An 18,605-nucleotide genomic window follows, 5' to 3' on the forward strand; every position below is an offset into this window, starting at 1 on the left:
TCTATGATAGATAGCTGCGATGACCGCTGAAGAACCACTCACATAGATAAACACATCTCACTTCAACCTATCTCACAAAATGATCCACACCTGTCCATCCACCCCCTCCCCTCCCCATCACTTCCTCCTCCCGAACATCTCCCCACCAAACCCATCCCGCCCCTCCATCTCTGTAATCCTCTCCGCCGCCTTGACAAGATCAAACTCAATCTCCTCCCCCACCACACTATCCCTCCGGTACATCTTATGACTCTGGACAAAATGCCGAATCCACTTGGCAGCGGTCCAAAGCGTGCCATCCGCCCTCTTGCGAATCAAATCTAGATACCGTGCTAACTCGCACCTCGTCTCGACATCGACGTTCATGCTGTTTAGGTAGTTTTCCACCAGCGGGATAAGCCCCGGAAAACCGCCCTCTGAGGATGTTTGGCCATTGATGACTTCGTTGATAGTCATAAGTTCGAACTCGTCTTCAACGGGGCCAACCGGTGTTGGAGAACGACTATTCTCCAGTGGACTTGCCGTCCCCAGATCATTCGCAGAGGCCCGGACTGGGCGCGACGAAAACGGGTTCTTCCGGAAGTAAAACTTCTGCGTCGACACCGCGTCCCGTATGTGCGCTGTTTCCATATTCTCTGAGACCTTGACGATGGGGATGTAGAAGTTTAGATCATAGCTGAGGATTGCGCGCGTGATGAGCACGATGAAGATGGAGAATGCCGCGTTTTCGAAATCCGTGATTTGGATTTCCATGGGTCGGAACTCGACGCGCCAACCGGTGTCTGATCCAGGGGGTGGAGGCTTGAACCGCATGTGTTGCCAGTTGGTGGACTGTAGGTTTTCAAAGTGGTCGGCTTTTGTGAGGTCAAGTTCTTGGAGGTCTTCGGCGAAGACGACGATGGGGTCTCGGATGAAGAGGTGGGCAAAGTGAGTCGCAAGCAAGTCGTCCATGCCGCCGTCGAGGAGCCGCTGTTTGAGGCCTGTGTCGAATACGAGATCGGGGTCGAGGTATTCTTTTCGGAGGCGTGGGTCTTGCGATATATATGTCGAGTTCGAGGCATATCGAGATTTTGGCAGACGCCAACGGGCGTGCTTGAGAGGCTCCTCGCCTAGCTCCTCTCGTGTGCGGTCGTCTACAGCCTTGCTGATCTGATTCCAGCGGACGTCAGTATCGGCAAGGAAACCTTTATATATAGGAGTCGCTGCAGTGAGCGCAAGGAGGATCGGACCCAGAGGACTGAGTTGATCATACATCTTCCGCCCTTCTTCGATGTTCTTGGCCTGAAAAGTTATCTGCAGACAGCAGCTTCCCATGCCAAATGCCATCGCATCCATATAGATATAGTTCTCCTTTGCAGCTCCATTGCGGACGTCGTCATCTTCCGGCCACTGATGGAGATCGTAGTTGACAGTGGGATCTTTCCATGGCCACGGCGTCTTCTCATCCCTGAACACTGGGACATTGACCTCAACTTTCCTACCTCTTCGAGCACGGATGTTGGCTGCTAGAGTAGGGAAGCGGATGTGTGGATTAGCGATTTCATCAGGCACAAACTGCGAGCGTAGCTTTGGTCCTGACACTTGATACGAAGGCGTCGTGCAGTCTGAAGTACCGAGACGAGGAAACGTCGTCAGTGTGATTGGATACTCTTGCTTGGCCATGTGGTCCTTGGCTATCATGCGTCTGCAGAACAAATCAGCACCAAAATCGGTATTCTTAAGCGTGAGTGGATACTCTACCGCCACTTCATGTTTGGTTCAACATCGAGGAGGTCTTTGAACCCGATTCCCCATGGCTTCCCAGGGGTCGCCTCCAGCATGAACCTCCCAAACTCGGGATGGAAGACCGGCGCAGTGGTTTCAGACTCCCTAGACGGGTTAACACAAGCCGAAGTCTGGATTGAATCTTCTCGTTCTCACCTGATCGAACCTCTTTGGACATCTGGAACTCCACCACCTTGATGCAATAACTTTTCGTCCGTAGCTAATGCTGCTAGAATGTCTGCTTGCCGGAGCGAAAGTCGGACCTTGTGCTTGTCGTCATCGTAACACACCACGAGGTATTCCACCTGACCTTCTAGTTAGAAATAGTTCAACTAGCAAGATCTATCTGGAGAACGTTACCTCGTCCCCCCAGAGAAGAGCATCCCTCTCCTTACCTTTGGCGTTCCGCCATATGGCGAGAAGTTGCTGTGGGACACGTTATTTCGACTCTGGTTTGGTCACAGCGTCCACCACTTACTTCAATCCCCCAGGATCGGACATGGCTGGCGACCTTTTCTGCCTCCGGCCATTCGAGCGGAGTCCCAATGGCACTTGGCTTCGGTTAGCAGAGACATGAAATGCAGTAGCGCTGGTCTCACAGCAGCCCCATCCCCAGGTGGTCTCGTGCAACACGGGTTCTCGTTTAGTCTGAATTGGGGGCCACGAGCGATCCAAGCAGCCGTGTGAGTGGTAGTTATACCCAAACACGGAGAGTGACTGGGGCTACACGACAGGTATCCAAACTTGACGGGGGTGCGGGAGGCGGCTCGTGGGGTGGCAGCGAATTTCATGAAGCTGCAGGGCCGAACACGTCCCAGTCTTCTTGCTTTATGATCGGTGTGATAGAGAAGAGTGTGAATGCAGCTGAAGACATGATAGAGTGTTGCTGATGCTGATTACTAATGTCTGATGCGTCAGAAAATTAAGGCCTTCCGAGGACGGCTAACAATGGTAAAGTCTCCGCATTTCCCTTTTCGGTAAGCAGCTATTACAATGGAAACCTCACCTCGTCTCCATATGTCGTCGGCGTAACGTTGCGCGGGAACACTGACAGCGGGCTTGAAGTACTGCGGAAACTCTGTATATTACCTCGTCACCTTCTCAAGTAGCCTAATTCTTTTTTCTGTACTTTAGTCCGTACGACTGGCCAGCATCCACGTGCACTCATCATGCCCATGATATGCAAAAAGCAAGTAACTGGTGGAAAGGATGAGACGCACCGTTGGCCACCTGTAGATTCGTCATTTTAATAGCGGTTGGCTGGTGCGTCCCTCTGCGAGCAAGACTTCGTCCACGCAGACAAGATACGACCTGTCTGATTGAGCATCGAGGGCGCCTCGGGTACGGAGCATAGGCGATTTAATGAGCTGGCAGACGGAGTCCAAACTCCCGAGGCTGGCGTAGCGCGCGCCAGAGAATGTCTGCTAGACACATCGGAAGTCTGGAATGCCGTGGTTGAACATATTTTCTGGCAAAGTGATCACGGTGTCTGCTGGGAGTGGCACACGACTAACGAAATTATCGTAGATGGGCTGTTCTAGGCGTCCTGCATCAAGTCAAAGGTAGAACAGATGCCCCAAGCGCTGACAAGGAAAGGAGTGTACTCCGTACCACCGTCCCGAATTGCTGCCTGACAGATGATACAGCCAGATAAGGCATGCGGGGACCCTCGTTTGTGGCACGACATCATCTTTGTACTCTACTTCTATATCAGTACCGGCCATGTAGATCTTAGACGCTGTGGAGGAAGCACTTCGTGTGCTACGCCAATTAGGAAATGTAGAGTGAGACATTGTAACCCAGGCGTTCCGAAAAAGGCTTGCAAAGGAATAAGCTTGCAGCAAGGCTCGAGATGCAAATGACCCTAATTGAACTCTGGAATACGCAGGCTTTGCATTGGAACTGATAGCTTTTGTCTTCCCAGTCCATTCATAGCCATGCTAACGTCACCCTTCAGCCCACCCATACTTGTCCGACAAATTCGTACACTTATGATAAAGCGTCCAAATCCTACAGAGAGAAGACAGAAACCCACGTCCCTCTCTATCCGAAGAGGGGTTGCTCCGCACACCTAACGCCGATCGGAAATTGTTGAGAGGATCACCCGAAAGAAGAAAATGCCATCAGCAACCCGGGGTCTAAATGCCCTCTGAACCTAGTGCCAAAATGCAACCGTTGCTGGTATAATAACAGGTAAGAAAGTAACCCCGTCCTACATGCAAATACTCATTGCTGGACGTGAAAACAGCCAATCAACTAAGGAAATAAAAAATCGTGTATTCGCACACATCCGCAGAAAATACGGAATCCAAGATTAAGTTTTAGTGAGCTTCAGCCTCTAATAAGACGACAAGCTCGTTCGAAATGGTGTGGCCCGTCCCGAAAATGCAACATTGATAATGTTTGCGCCGTGTGCTCCTGTAATCGGAATTCGAATTTTGCTGCCCAAATTCGGGCGAAATAGTGTACGATTACGGTGAATAGCATTGATCAGATAAAAAGAATGATATCGTATGTTTCCACGCGTATATATGGAACAGCTAGCGTGCGCTGTGAGCAAAGTAGTCAAGATTTTCGAGTGGTTCGAAGTCGAGACTGCTTGTGATTGAGATAAAGTGATCTGTGGGTTGATGGTGCAGATGGGAACGATCGAAAAGACAGCGTAGTCGGGAGGGGCGCCACCAGAAGATTGTGCTATGCGGCAGGTGATCCTTCGCCAAGGGATTTTGGTCGAAGGTTCGAACTAGCCATGGCCTGCTTGCCTCCCAGTTTGCGGGTTAACTTGGCATAATCTGCGAAATGTGAGCTTTCAAAAAGGGAGATGAAGTCTCGAACACTCACGTAGACCACAGGCATTGCAAAGCGTTCTCGCCCCATCAGGGCCGCGTCGCCATTCAGGAGTCTCCGCTCGATTACAACTATGACATCTTCCAGGCGGGGCAGCTCTCTGTGAACAAAGTCAGAATACGTAAGGGTTTTGCAGGGACTTAACGTACCCCTCGTCGCTTCTTTGGGTCTGCACTGGCAAAGCCGCCACCTCCTTTGGTGTCTTCGTGATACACGTTTGGTCCTTCGTGATCGTATCCATTGATTTGTCGATAGCGGGGATCTTGCGGAGGTTCAAAAATGTTGGCTTGCTGATGGTTGAAAACGACTTCTCTCATACGCTGCAGAGAAATCTGAATCTTCTCGCCCTGTTTGAGCATTTCGTCGAGCTCTTCTAGCCCGGGCATGGACTGTGGAGTCATGCCTATCCTTTGATTTTCGTGCGCTCGTTGTCGGTAAATTTTTGAAAAGTCTGTTATTCGCCCAGCACCTTCCGCTATCTAGAATAATTAGCAAAATGAGACGTTACTCACGTGGATATCAAGCAATACCTCATTTAGTGAAGCCTCTACGTCGAAACTATCTAAGTGGCGTTTGACCGACTCGCCATATGGAGCTAGGCTGGAGCGCGCGGTCTTCTTTTCTTCAATGCGGGATATCTCTGCACTATCAGATCGCCAAGAGGGTGGTGGAAATCGAGGAGGGGCTGAATATGTTGCTGCAGAAGGAGGGTAGGCCTGGCCGGGACCCCCTGGAGGAGGCGCCGATAGAGGATAATTTGGAGAATACTGTGAGTAGCCATAATGTTGGTTCATCGGTCCAGCAGAATGCGGAGCAGATGATTCGTAAGCTGGCGAAGGCTGAAGCGGATATGAATTTGGTGCGTTTGGCCTGGAAGCACTCGGCGGAGGTGACTGGGTGGTTCTCAGCGGGTGAAGGGTAGGAAGTTTAGGATTATGCTGTGAGGAAGAAAATGAAGGCCGCGATAATGGGTCTGCTTGAGAGTGAGGGGGTGGAGGAGGAGCTGATGAAGTGGGTGTATTCATGTATGGACTCCGCGGGTGCGAGAAAGGGTTTGGCGGACCTTGGCTGCCGTGGAGGTCTGTTGAGAATGCTCTCACACGCTGGTCTGATGGAGAGGTTGCTGTCGTCGGTGGTAGATATGGTGGAGGTGCAGAAACGGGGGCAGACGGAGGAGGTGCTGGATATGGTAGCGGCTGTTCCGATCCGAGGGCTTCATGTATTGACGGCAGAGACTGCCGCGCGGGCGGCCGCTGTTCCTTCTCATCTCCAGACGTTCGTCGAGATTCCGGCGGAGAGAGCAAGCCCCCGAGCGCACCTAAGACTGAGCTGGCATTCGACGATTGGTGATTGCTGTATGGGTGCGGGGGCCCAGGGAAAGGGTGCAACGGGCTGACCATTGCGGGTGCCGAATGTTTCCTCTGGTAGTCCACCTCTTCTCGCTTGACGTTGTCGGCATCTAGATGGTTTATTGGGGGTAAACCGACGCTACTCGGCAATTAGCACAACACCAGCCATATAGAGGGGCCCTTTCGACGGCGCGAAAGAAACAAACAACGGACCTTTGCCTGCTGGCAGCCTCCAGCGTTTCCATGGCGGGCAGAAAGCGTGGGCTGCCGCTCACCGTGGTGCTCCGGGTGTTCAGAGCCCAAGGCAGGAGGGATGAACTACTGCAATCGCGGGAAGTATGGGTCCCGCAGACTTATGTGCCTTCCCACGGTAACGTCTAACCCGTGGCGGAAAGGGTCTCCTCACCGTGCTTGTGTGGCCAAGGAGGCCTCAGAAACCGGCCCCAGATGGTGCAAAGTGCAAGGGGCCAACCCAGCGCCGGCGGGTATCCGCGAGATGTCGCAAATCTCACACGCCTGCCTGCGTCCAGCGTCCTCTCGTGTGGTGTTGCAGCGACTCCCGTGGCTGTCCGCGGTGAATTGCCTGCGGTGCAGTGGCTGACGTAGTGCCCAGGGCGCGAGTTGCGGCGAACCTTGGAAGGGCACAATGGCGGAGCGGAGAGTGCGGCGGCGGGCGCAGACGTCAATGGCCGGAGTTGCCAGTCCTCCTCTTGCTCGTCAGTCGTCGGCGCAGTTTGTTCGAGCGCGGTGCAATGGAGGGTTCGACAGGTGTGACATGAGAGAAGGCCTAGGAGTGGTGGACAGCGCCAGTCCCGTGATCTGACGATTCGCCGAGCAGAAGTCGGGGACGGGCACGAAGACAGGCAGGATAGGCACGACCAAGGCTTCAGGATTCAGCGATAGTCTGCACTTGCAGTCATAGTGAGAGAGGGGGAGACGGGGATGACGAGCTGCGAGCTAAGGGCAGCAACAACAGCAGTCTAAAGCAGATGCGATCGGAGATGAACCGCAGCCGGCACAAGGGCTCCTTTGCGAGCGAGTCACCGCAGGAGACGAGAGTGATGAGCGGACAGCTGCGGGAGCGGTTTTTGCCCCCGAGGCAAGGGTTGGGTGGGCTGCTTGGGAGTTGTCGGCATGGGATCACTCCCAGAGAGCACTTTTGGGAGTGCTCGCACACAGCGCAGACAGGCCAGGATGCGTTTGACGAGCCAGGATGGACGGCACCAACCCTCGCTGAAGCGAGCCTTGCTGGCCGTGCCAGGCCAAGCACGGCGGCATATCCACTTGGCTTGAAGGGGACGACACGATCCGATTAAGCCAACGCCCAACCCCAAGCCGCGTGCTGCTCGATGCTCCTCGCCGCCTGAGTGGGCGCGCGCGGCCGATGGCATTGATGCCGTTAGGCCAACGGCACAGCGCGACGGCGCAAGCACCGTGCCCAAGCACTGCGAGCAGCTCGTCCTACTGATGCTGCCAACGTGAGCAGAATGCACCCCTCCAGCACGAGCGGCAAGTTGTCCGCTCGTTGCGCGGGCGTCATGGTGGAGCGTCGTGAGGAGCGACATCGAATCTGCCCTCTGCCCCTTTGGGACGAGCCCGGAAGCCTGGGAACAAATAAGCACAAATGGCCCATCAGCGATTGCGATCGAGATGGCAACCGAGCGCGCGCAGCCTGGTCGCACCATGCAGCAGCCCCGGCTCAAGCCCACAACACCCCATCATCGCGCTGTCAAACCACAGCCCACACACCCTCCGCGACAACGGAGCCAGTGGTTCCTGTGTTGTTCAGGTTGTCCGCCTGCCCCCCCCCCCCGGCGAATTGCCATCGCAATGCCCGCCACGGCCGTCAGCAACCTGCCAGCACCGTTCAGCGGCCGCGTGCCGATATCTGCCGCGGCCCTAACTCGTGCATCCCAGATTCAGGGTACTTGAATCGACGCATGGCAGATTCTGCGGGGACGCCAGGCAACCGATGTTGGGCCCGGATACCAGCCCCTCGACCAGCGGAGTAGCGGAGGCCAGACGCGCGCATCTAGAGTCTCAGAAGCTGCGCAGAATTCCCATCCGGCCCTCACCAGTAGCCCAGTCTGGATCAGATAACAGGCGCCCTCGCCCACGATTCATGGCCTCCGTCACAGCTCTCGAGCGCTCGGACGCAGGATCCCGCTGCAGAGATTCGCTGGACACCAGCGTGGGCGTGCGAAACCGCGCAACTGTCAGGCCACTTTTCGCCGCATGGGGGAGCCCACCGCTCTCTTGTTTTGCCCGCGATCCCAGCGCGCCGGCGCGAGTATCGACTGTGATACGAGCTCGGTTACGTCAGTTCGAAAGCCCCTCTCCCAAGGTACCAGATCTCACTGCGATGCTGCCGCTGCGAATTCGCAAACCCCCCGACACCGTTGTCCGGTCGTCGACCCTCACACGTGTTTGGTGCGACCTCCCCCCCTCCCCCCCCCGTGAGCGACAAAAGCTACTTGGTTGCACCTGGCCTCACCGCGTCCGTGCTGCTCTGGCTAACCCTATGCGTGGTGCCGCTGTCAAAGGCGTGAGCAGCGGGACCGACCAAGGATCTCTTATCCACGCTATCGACAAGCGTCCCATCGAGATTCACTTCCATCTGAACCCTCCCCGGAGCGTGGGTTTTCAGGCCTTAGCAGTGCATCTTTGGATCCCGGCCAATGGTACCGGACCAATACTCCTGGCATTTCAGCACGATAAGACTGATCACGGCTTCCCCTACAAAATGGCCTGACGCTGCTTCTCAGCTTGCGATGACATTACTCGCGCAAGCACCGAGTACGACTCCCTTCTCAAATTCGGCCTTGAAGAACCCATGCGCATGACGAGCATCTCTCAAGCCCTGCGAGGATGTGTGCCGCGATCGCCGATCCGTAACTTGTCCTCATGGACGAAACACCGCAGGCATCACCCTCCTTTCTTCCCCTGCAGCCCGCACCCACAGAAGTTGCGAGCATGTGCACTCGCTTGATTTTTCTGCTTCCTTCCAGACGGGCGTCCCACAGCAATCGCCTCGAAGGACATGCAGCTGCACTGGAGAGATCGGTGGCTTGCAACGTCGAACAAGCTTGGAAATCCACAACCTTCCAGCATGAGAAAAGGCAAATTGCGATCCAAAACGTGGGCAGCCAGACCGCTCTGCGGCCTGTGACTGAAATTGGCTTTGCATCCCGCATGTTCCGATACTAAAAATGATCACTTTACATCTAGCAGAGGAGAACCGATCTCGACCTAAGACGCGAAGCGAGTTCGGCTCCCATGTTGAAACGGGCTCCCTTTCTTCTCTGCCCTCCCACGCAGGAGTAGCTTGTGCCACATCATTTGAAATGTGAATTCATGGGGACTTGGGGGTCTTCTCCGCCCTGATTGTGCACGTTTCGGCTAACGCTGCGAATTGTTGTTTAGGTGCATGATCTCCGGGTAGTCCATTTCACTAACAGATCCTGTGCGGGTAGATTTCCGGTAGCGATCAGAATCAGGACGATCACTTTTCAGATTGAGGTTGTTAGTCCGAGAACGTGAGCAGAATCAGCAGATTTCTCGACCATCTGCTGATCCAGGTCCTAAAGCGGTGAGGGGACCCCTTCGCCTCAAAGCTTTTGCTTCAAACAGAGCAGAACAACGATTCAGGCTCTGCCTGGAGTCCACAGCGGTAAACCCTTCATTTCGCCTGTTAGATTCGGGCACTATGCCTTTTGGAGACATCATCTGGTATCTTTGCTCTCAAGTGCAAGTACATCCTGCCACCACAAATAGATGCGGAAGAATGCTTCGCGTCCGCAGACTGCAGGTCAGGAACCCAGAGCGCGAGTGCGGGTATCAAGATCCACGATCAAGATTTCTTCGCACCCCACCCTCGGGATTAAAGCAGGCTAAACAGGACTCCTTGCACCAACTAATTCTTGGCTAGTCGACTGATTATTGGTGATAACGACTCGAGGGCCAACAGATTTTTGCGTGTTGTGCCATCCGCAAACGAGAAGAGGAAATTGGTTCCGTTTCAGCACAGCACTTCACATGTTTCCGAGGTTTCTCTCCGCCTTTCTGTTGCCGCAGGTTGCAGCCACTTCTGTTGGTACACTTTGCGCGGTTCGGCTCGAGACAGCACGAGAAGAGGTATTTCTTTTCCCTTCCCGTGAGGCTTTGTAAGTCAACCACTATTATTAGGTACATCTCTGGTGACATTTTTTCGCTCACAAGCCTCACAACAACTTCCCCATGGGCTGGTAAGGTCGGACCGGGTCGGACCAAATAATCATGGATCACGAATGCGAAGAGCCACTGCAAGGGGAGCCTGTTACCCGGATCCCTCTTTGCAAGCTCTTAATGGCGAAGAGTAAGCCCTACTGACGAGTAAGAGATCCTGACAAGGGACCAGCCTTTCTAATCATTCGAAAGCATGGCTCGTATTGATGCAGTATGCGAGTGACAGCTTCAACACACCAGACGCCCCACATCTTGCGGAGAGGGTGCCCCACATTGATCCAAAGCTTACTAGTAGAAGTCATGAGGCTTCATAGTTGATTGAGGGTACGTACACTGCATCTTCTGCTTCAAGCTGTCTAGCTTGTTGCTGGCAGATGTCGTCCCATCTAACCGTCCTCGACACGGAGATCAGCGTTCACCCACGGTTATCAGATGTTCTCGAACGATCCGTTAAGAAATCACAACGCTTCATTACATTCCTTTGATAAGCCTGCCAGTACGTCGGAGGGATTATTCGGCGAAGCCGAACACACCTAACGTCGAATAAAGGCACGCATGATACAACAAATCGATTTGGCCGTCAAGAGAGTCCCGAACACGAAATCCCAAACCAGAGAGTCGGAGGCCGTAACAGTGGCCGCATCTCGCGCGTGATCTGTATTCGATTGGCTTCCGCCACGTTCGAGCTTGTTGCGGGGCGATATCATCAAGATTAAGCCATCCTGAATTAGTCTTTAACTGATTCAAGAAACTGGCGCGGATTCCCGTCCCAATACCTCTTTCGGTCATTCCCTGAGGTCACTTCAATACCAGCCCTCTTTCGAGCAACTTCAATTTCCACCTCCTGGCCACATCATCGCCGTGCAAGAGATCGATCGGAAACCTTGGCGCTCCCCCTGTATGCAGGTATCCCTATTGGTATTCCCAGTTTCTACTGCTGCAACTCGACGAACCAAGCAAAACAAGCAATTGCTATGAATGATACGTAACCCTTGTAGTGGATCAACAGAGGACTGCGGCGTGAAAATAGGACACCTTTCCAACAAATCGTACGACTGTTGCTTATGCCAAGACCAGACGTTTTATTGTTCCCGCTGTAAGGCGTTTCAGAGTTCGCATTCTTGAGCCAGCGTGCTTCTCTTCAGCAACCGAGTCAATAAAGGACCTTTTCGGGGCGCGATGCGAGATCATGCCCACACATCGTTTGATAGAGATCACCAAAAACGCCTCACATCCTCCAGAACAGGTGTGCTAATTCCGTTGGAGTGCATAGACAACTGGGCACATACAAGGGTGTCGAATTGTCGGGACTCATGTCTTGAGCGTTTTTGGCATCCTGCATCTACGGCTTGCCGATCAACATCTCCTCCTTTATCTCGCCGACCTCACTGAATATCCTCCCGACCTCAGCGAAGAGCCTCGTGTGAATCACACTGCACAGACTTCCGAACTTAATGCCAGTGAACTTCAATTTCATGGACTTCCGTTGCAGAAAGTCATGCTATGCCTTTGATATCATGCATTCCAAATCTCTCCCTCATCTCCCTGAGTGGAATCGAGATTTCTGTCCTTGAGTCGATGTTTGCCTAGCCTCGCAGGCTCAAACGAGATCTACGACGCCGAGAGGGTCGGCGAAAGTTTTGTGGGGCACTCAAGAGTTCCATGGAAGAATTTGAAATAGAGGAGATGTCGACCGTTTATGTCGAAGCATTCACTGCGCCCGAATCATTGACAATGATTCATTGTCAACCACTTCTTGACATTTCTCAGATCATTCATCCTTCCCGACGCATTTCCGAGTACCCACAGTCTGAAGAGGTTCGAACGGTGTGAAGGTCGCGAAATTTCCTATATGATCTAAGCCCACAATGCACAGCGTCAGCGCAGTCGCCGTCGGCAGGTACATACCTTTATCTTAGGAACCCAACTTGTATTTCACACTTCACACACACTTCTCTCTCTCTCTCTCTCTCTCTCTTTCTCTCTCTGTCTTTCTCCCTAACGATTTTGCTCAAACCTCAAACCTCAAACCCCAATAGCGTAATGCATGATTGCGTTCATCACATGGATATTCCAAATGCAGAATATCATCCTGAGCCTTTCTCATCCCCTCTCTTTACAACACCAGTTCCAGGAAACTTCCAGGCGCAGATAATCTCTCAAGACGTGAATCGGATGTGGCTCCCTTGACCTTGATTAGCTGTCATCGACATGTGAACTCCCAGTAACCACAGGCAGTATATCCCCGCCTTCCCTTACCTCAACTCTGCAGTCTTATCGAATGTGCATAGAAGTTGGGAATGTCGACAGAACCAGTTCTTTCCATTCAATCTCGTGACCATTCCCGAGGAAAGGAGACGCAAAATCCCCGTTCTCGTCAGTTTGATTTAGCCTAGACATGGTGAAGCGATGTAAGCCAAAGTTTCGACCCATCATCGAAAGATTTGTGAAACCAAGCGCTTCCCGGGCGAACGCACACCAATGGTTGTGTATGAATCCGGACACAACTCAGGGATTGTTTTCAACGCTTTCTTAAAGGAATGCTAATGAGCCAGTTCCGTCAGGCCGGATGACTCGCATGTTCCGCAGTTTAAGGCGCTGTTTAAATGCTAGGGCCTGAATTGGATGTAGTTAACCAACTACGATGCAAGGCGAATGGTCAACTTCAACCGCTCCCCTCCGCTCTTGACTCTCGTACGACCTTGGCCTCACGTTTCCATAAACGAGAAGGAGAAAACATGTCATTTCTACGGTATGTCGCATAGTAGCTGGGTCCAAACGGTTTCCGCGGGATGCGCTCAAGGCCAATCTGTGGCTTGACTTCATTCATCAGGAGCATTCTGTAAGTGGCTCAATTTCTCTTACTAAACGAAGCGAGGTTAGAATCTCCAAGAGCCTTCCTAAAAGGGCAGGCAACTCGTGCTCTCCAGCCCAACGAACTTCATCTAAGTAGGTATTCTCCATATCGAGGCAGAGTGGCCTGATCAATCTATTGTCGCTCTCTCTCTCCAAAACCGCAAGACCGGTTCAGGTTGATGTCATAGTGCGATTGGAACGGGATGTGGTCCGATGCTCTCCACGACACCCCCAGTTCATTAATTGGAGCGAAGACGGACCAATACAAACCTGAGACTCGACAAAACTTCTCCGTACTATATTCGTTGATTCGAGTCGGAGAATTTCCTTCTGTTTTATTGGATTGGGCTCACCTTTGCATGGGAGAGACCAAATTGATCTCAGCACCTCGGAACATTCTCTTGTGATCACGACACCAGGCAAAAAGCATCCCCTTTTAAGTGCCAAACACACTTTCTCACCGCCAGCGGAAGACAATCTGCTGCTGAAATTGGCAAGGAGTTTGGAGTCACAGTTGCAACGCTTTTGAAAAGATCCACAGGCATCTAGACCACAAGACGATTCACAAAGGGTAAGTGTGCCCCTCGACTCCCGATACCAGTTCAACCCGCCATTACTTCCATCAACCACCAGAAAATTTGTTAATGTAGAGTTCTCTGGTTACTGAAGTTAGGCTTTTCGTTGCCGTGGACAATATAGGCGTAAAGAGGCGGAGCAAAACAAGTTTCGTCGACAGGCCCGCACCCAAGATGTTTGATTGTCGGTGGTCGGAGCCAAGGAAGAGGCACAGAAAGATGGCCTGACATTTTGTCTCTGTGGGACTCTTTTGCCCACAGGATCTCAACCCCGGCTGCGGTCTGATGCAGCCCGTCGGTAATGTGGTATGTTTCGAACGCCGCAAGCAGACGGAGGAAATGTCAGTTCTTTACCCGATCGATTGTTTCGCGGTGCGTCAATTCCCGTGTATTGCAGCTCGTGATTCACTCGCAACGGCACCAATGCGATTCTGACTTACCCTTTGCGTACTTCTCCATGGTAGAGGTGAGTGTAGTAGTAGAGGAGGGCTTCTTGTTGTCGTTCCTTCCTCCGTGATGTGCGCCCGAGGTCGACAGGAAGATGCTCGGAGGTAAGGAAGTGCCATCCGGGAGCAGGCCTCCTGCCTCTCAGCACCCTCTGTTTGTCAGCATGTCTTCACCTCCTCCTTCGATGCATGCCGTGTTCGGGACTCTGTGGTTGGGAGACAATCGACAGTCTGACGTCTGCTCTCTTCCCCACAACGGCTCTTCTAAGGCTTCGGGCCGTTCGTAGAAATGCTCATCAGGGACGCCTGCAGGCATCGTGCCGTCGTGCAAGCAAACAAATCGTGATGGTGGCGCTGGAGATCTTCCATGTCAAATTCCGATGCCTCGTTCCCGTCTTCCAAGTGAAGTGTTTTACACGTGCGCGAGATTGCTTTCCAACATCGTCACAGAGCATCTAGCAGCGACGGCGGTGAAGGCTGCTGCTAACGTCCAAGGCCAGAAAAAGGTCACAAAGCCACCGAAAACCTGCCAGAAACCAGCTCAATCCACCGCCCTCTGCATCCAGATCGTCACTCGCCGACAACAGCATCGATTATCGCCGGCAGCCACAGCACATCCTTGGCGGTCTAGACTCCCCGTTCCTAGGTAGCCGGGTTTCGCGTGGTCAACCCAACCCAAATTCGACCTCTTCATTCTTTCAAGACGGCCGCTCCCTCCAAAGCCACCATCGCCTGCGGGTCTTGTTTGATACCATTTCCATAACTTACACCGACCTTGTCACCCACCCGGACTCTGACGCTGCGGCCGGCTGTACCCCCCCCGTCCCGGCATTGCTCCAAGCTCAAACTCTCAGCCCACATATCACACCACACTTCCCTCTCACCATCCCACTGCTGCCCGCAAACCGTCTTTCATACGTGCAGAATTGTCGAACCCCGGCTGCTTACCGTTGCTCAATCGCTGCGTCTCGGTCGGTTGCCCCTCTCGTCTATCACAAGGTCTGTCCACCGCCTCGCTGCATTGATCCGGGAGCGCTGACTTGCTGCGACCCAAGGCAGCCGGCTCTGTCCGCGACAGACCCCAAGCGCTCCGAAAGGAAACACCCATCTCGGCTTTTGATGTCATGACTTAACCCTTGACTCCTCCTTCTTTGGTAAGAGATCCTCGAAGCTCTTTTCAACTTCTTTTCAAACTTGTTCCTACCCCGTCCCCCTCTCCCTCCCCTCCCCCTCCTCCGCTGTGCCCACTGCAGCGCGTCGCGAGCGCGGCCCACTCCAACAGCCGCCATGGAGTTGAACAAGCCTAACAATACCCCAGACGACGGGCTTGAACTTGAGAGAGTCGCCGTATGTGCCTGCCGGAGCGCCTCATTTGTTCGTATTGGCTGACATGATCGCAACCTCGTCCAGGTCGGACCTTACTGTGTGTTCGACGATTTCAAACGACCCTTAACCCCAAAACCGAGTCGCCAGACGCCAACCGAGTCGCCTGGTAGAAACAAAGCAAAGATGGATGGGCCGACTATGTCGAACGAGTTTCCCTTCTCAAACACAGCCCGAACGCCGTGGTTATCTACCTCAGGTGAGGACGTCGCTCTCGTAACGTCCTCTGGCGACGACTTCAATCGCGCCGACTGGAATGAGTGGATGCAATGGGATCCCGCCTCGTCGCAGAACCCAGAAATGAAGCCGCCGCTGAATGCGCAAGGTCCCGTATGCTTTCTTAAGCCTGGACAGAAACCCCCGCTGTATAATCGGCGACAAAATTCGCAGCTGCGCGAACCATCTCTCGGCCTACAGTCATCAGACGTGCCGACGACCGTATCTGTACCTGGGCGAGCTCCTTTCACGTTTGGAGGAAGCGTTGAACATCCTCCAGCATTCCATTTTGACGGCGGCGCGCTAAGTGGAGGGACGCTGAGCTCTCCCTCTGTTGGTGATAGCCGACAGAACGGATTTTATTCACCACCAGTTTGGGATCAGCATCAAGCAGGCGAAAACCCTATGTTTTCACCCGCAAGGTACGAGCAACCAAGCAATTCCTCAGTCCAAGTGCCTCCACTATCAACACCAAGCCTCCATCATAGCCCAAGTTCACTCCACAACGCAAGGACAAGCTCATCATCGGCTCAATCCTCTCCCGAGCCTGGAAATCCCAGTAATCCCAAGAAGCGCAAGTCGACGACTGAAGAGGTTGAGAAGGCGCCTGAAAGCAAGAAAGACAAACAGCCGCCGGTTAAAAAGACAGCGCATAATATGATTGAGAAGAGATACCGAACTAATCTCAACGACAAGATTGCTGCTCTGCGGGATAGCGTACCAAGTCTTCGAGTCATGTCGCGTGGAAATGGACAAGGAGAGGAAGAGGACGATCCAGAAGATCTTGAGGGCCTCACGCCGGCCCATAAACTCAACAAAGCAACCGTTTTATCCAAGGCCACCGAGTACATTCGTCATCTTGAGAAGCGCAACAAGCGGCTCACCGATGAGGTCACGACGCTGAAGAACCGGTTAGAGAGCTACGAGAAAATGGCAATATCTGGTCCCATGTCTCTTCCCGGATCTGTAAGTACTCCAGATGGTAACAGGTACCCAGACGACCCATTTGCGCCGCCAGGTATGATGGGTGCGTCAGCCTCTGGACCGCCTCAAGGCATGATACCAGTGCCTGAAAGCATGGCGAACCTACACCGCGGCCTTCCTCCTCAACCACACTATGCTCCCCAGCATGGTTCATATCCACAATATACTAGTGGTCCTCCACGCCCAGGCCTCTCTGGCCCCCCTCTAGTGAACGGACGCCGAGGCAACTCCATGATGGGTAAGCTGATGGTCGGCTCTCTTGCTGGTCTAATGCTGGTAGAAGGCTTTGTGGAACGGGAACAATCTGCGGAACAGCCCGAGGGCCGTGGCTTATTTGCTCTTCCCATCAACCTCGCCGCCTTCCTCACACGCCCAGTCTCCTTCGGCGGTACCACCGCCCAGTTCCCGCTGGGCAAGCTGCTACTCATATTTGGCGCTGTGTTCTACATCGTTGCGCCTTTCCTTGACTTCAGGTCGAAGCCAAAAAAGAAGCTTCTCTCAACATTTACCCTATCTCCTGCACCGTCTCTTGCATCGCCTGTTGAGGTTCGTCGAAAGGCATGGCTTACTGCGATTCAAACTGTCTGGGTACCTCAGCACAATTTCCTTCTGGAAGCAGCAGCCCTCGCCTTGAAGACGTTGAAGCTTAGTACATGCAAAGTTATTGGTTGGCAGGGCTATGCTTTGCTCTGGGGCATCACCAAAGAGCAGGAAGCTGCTCGAGTGAAAGCATGGGATATCGCTTTGGATGCTCAGCTTACTGGTGGTGACGCCGAGATCAGTAAAAGCCGCTTGGTTCTTACATTAATGGCATCCGGAACATTGCCCGACACCCCGGCACGACTTATGCTAAAAGCCCTCCACATCCGAGTCTTGCTGTGGGAGGTTACCAATGCTGGGTACGGCACCGCAGCCGGCTTTAAAGAGTTTAGCTCGAGATTATCCCAAAGATATTGGGATCTCGCCCGGAACGAACAAAAGAATGCAGCTAGTAAAGCGTTAAAGTCGAGCAACGAGGAAGATCTCCTCCCCCAACACCTTGTGGCCCTTCTGGAGATGGACTGCGAGAAAGTACTCGTCGAGAGTATTGTTCAGCGCGCGTATAACCTCGCCTGGAATCGGCCCAGTGCTGAGAACACAACTCTGGACGAATCAATGGATGGTGTAGTTGAAGATTTCGCTATATCTTCGCCTCTTGATGCTCTTGCTGCTTGGTGGTCTAGCTATACACTCAAAGAGGCGCTCGCGGGCTACTTAGGCTCCAGGAGCTCTACGCTGAGAGACAGTGTGAAACGCGACTTGAGCCTTGCCACTCGTACTGCACCGCCACTGTCTCAGGCTCAATTACGGGCTCTTGTGGCCCAGGCTGTCCTTCAAGATGAGGACCGCACTGCTCACCTCAAGTTGGCTCTTGAAGCGTTACCCTCAAAATCCTCTTCAACACCACGACCAGATGATAAGAATTCGCCTCGCGCGATTCTCAATCCTGTAGGAGGTGGTCCAATGGCTGCAGATGTTCAGAATGCTCTCACCCTGGCCAAGTGCCAGGCTTTGATCGAGACTTCGAGCGAGGAAGCGCACCGCCAGGCCATTTTCGTGATCAACAACACCTTCCTTCCAGAAGCCACTACTACCCTTCTCAGCTTTGTTGCTGGCTACAAGATCCTCAATCGCTTTATTGACGATTCAGATCTTCAAGCTAAGAGCAGCCAAGGTCTCGAGCGGTTGGCAAGCTCACTGCGCCTATGGGTTGGGCATGACGCTGGTCGCCGAAGTGGTTTGTCAAACAAGGTGCGTGGTCGCACTATTAATAATTGCTTAAATGCAAGCAAGATGCTTGTTGGTCTAGTTGAGCCTGAGACAATCGATGATGGCTATGTCAGCCAGAGTGACACGAACGAGTGAATTGGAATAAAGCAGTTCTTCCTTTCTCCATGCAGAATTTCTTTCCGGTATGGAAA

At 53.2% G+C, this 18,605-nt stretch overlaps 2 protein-coding genes across 2 annotated transcripts; one reads left to right on the top strand and one right to left on the bottom strand.

Moving 5' to 3' along the window:
- Nucleotides 1–117: 117 nt before the first annotated feature.
- On the bottom strand, nt 118–6,205 carry BDR25DRAFT_227075 (GCS-domain-containing protein; the record flags this gene model as incomplete). Its single annotated transcript, XM_033685235.1, has 11 exons — nt 118–1,684; nt 1,741–1,869; nt 1,921–2,069; nt 2,125–2,190; nt 2,243–2,320; nt 2,771–2,811; nt 4,509–4,556; nt 4,606–4,711; nt 4,761–5,090; nt 5,142–6,099; nt 6,174–6,205. 11 exons carry the CDS (start codon nt 6,203–6,205, stop codon nt 118–120), a joined length of 3,504 nt encoding a protein of 1,167 aa, XP_033546983.1.
- Nucleotides 6,206–15,348: 9,143 nt separating this feature from the next.
- Nucleotides 15,349–18,549, top strand: BDR25DRAFT_227000 (uncharacterized protein; the record flags this gene model as incomplete). Its single annotated transcript, XM_033685234.1, has 2 exons — nt 15,349–15,408; nt 15,472–18,549. The coding sequence occupies 2 exons, from the start codon at nt 15,349–15,351 to the stop codon at nt 18,547–18,549; spliced, it is 3,138 nt and encodes a 1,045-aa protein (XP_033546984.1).
- Nucleotides 18,550–18,605: the final 56 nt, after the last annotated feature.

Source organism: Lindgomyces ingoldianus, assembly GCF_010093535.1.
Source record: "Lindgomyces ingoldianus strain ATCC 200398 unplaced genomic scaffold BDR25scaffold_18, whole genome shotgun sequence".
In the NCBI taxonomy this organism is placed as follows: Eukaryota; Fungi; Ascomycota; class Dothideomycetes; order Pleosporales; family Lindgomycetaceae; genus Lindgomyces; species Lindgomyces ingoldianus.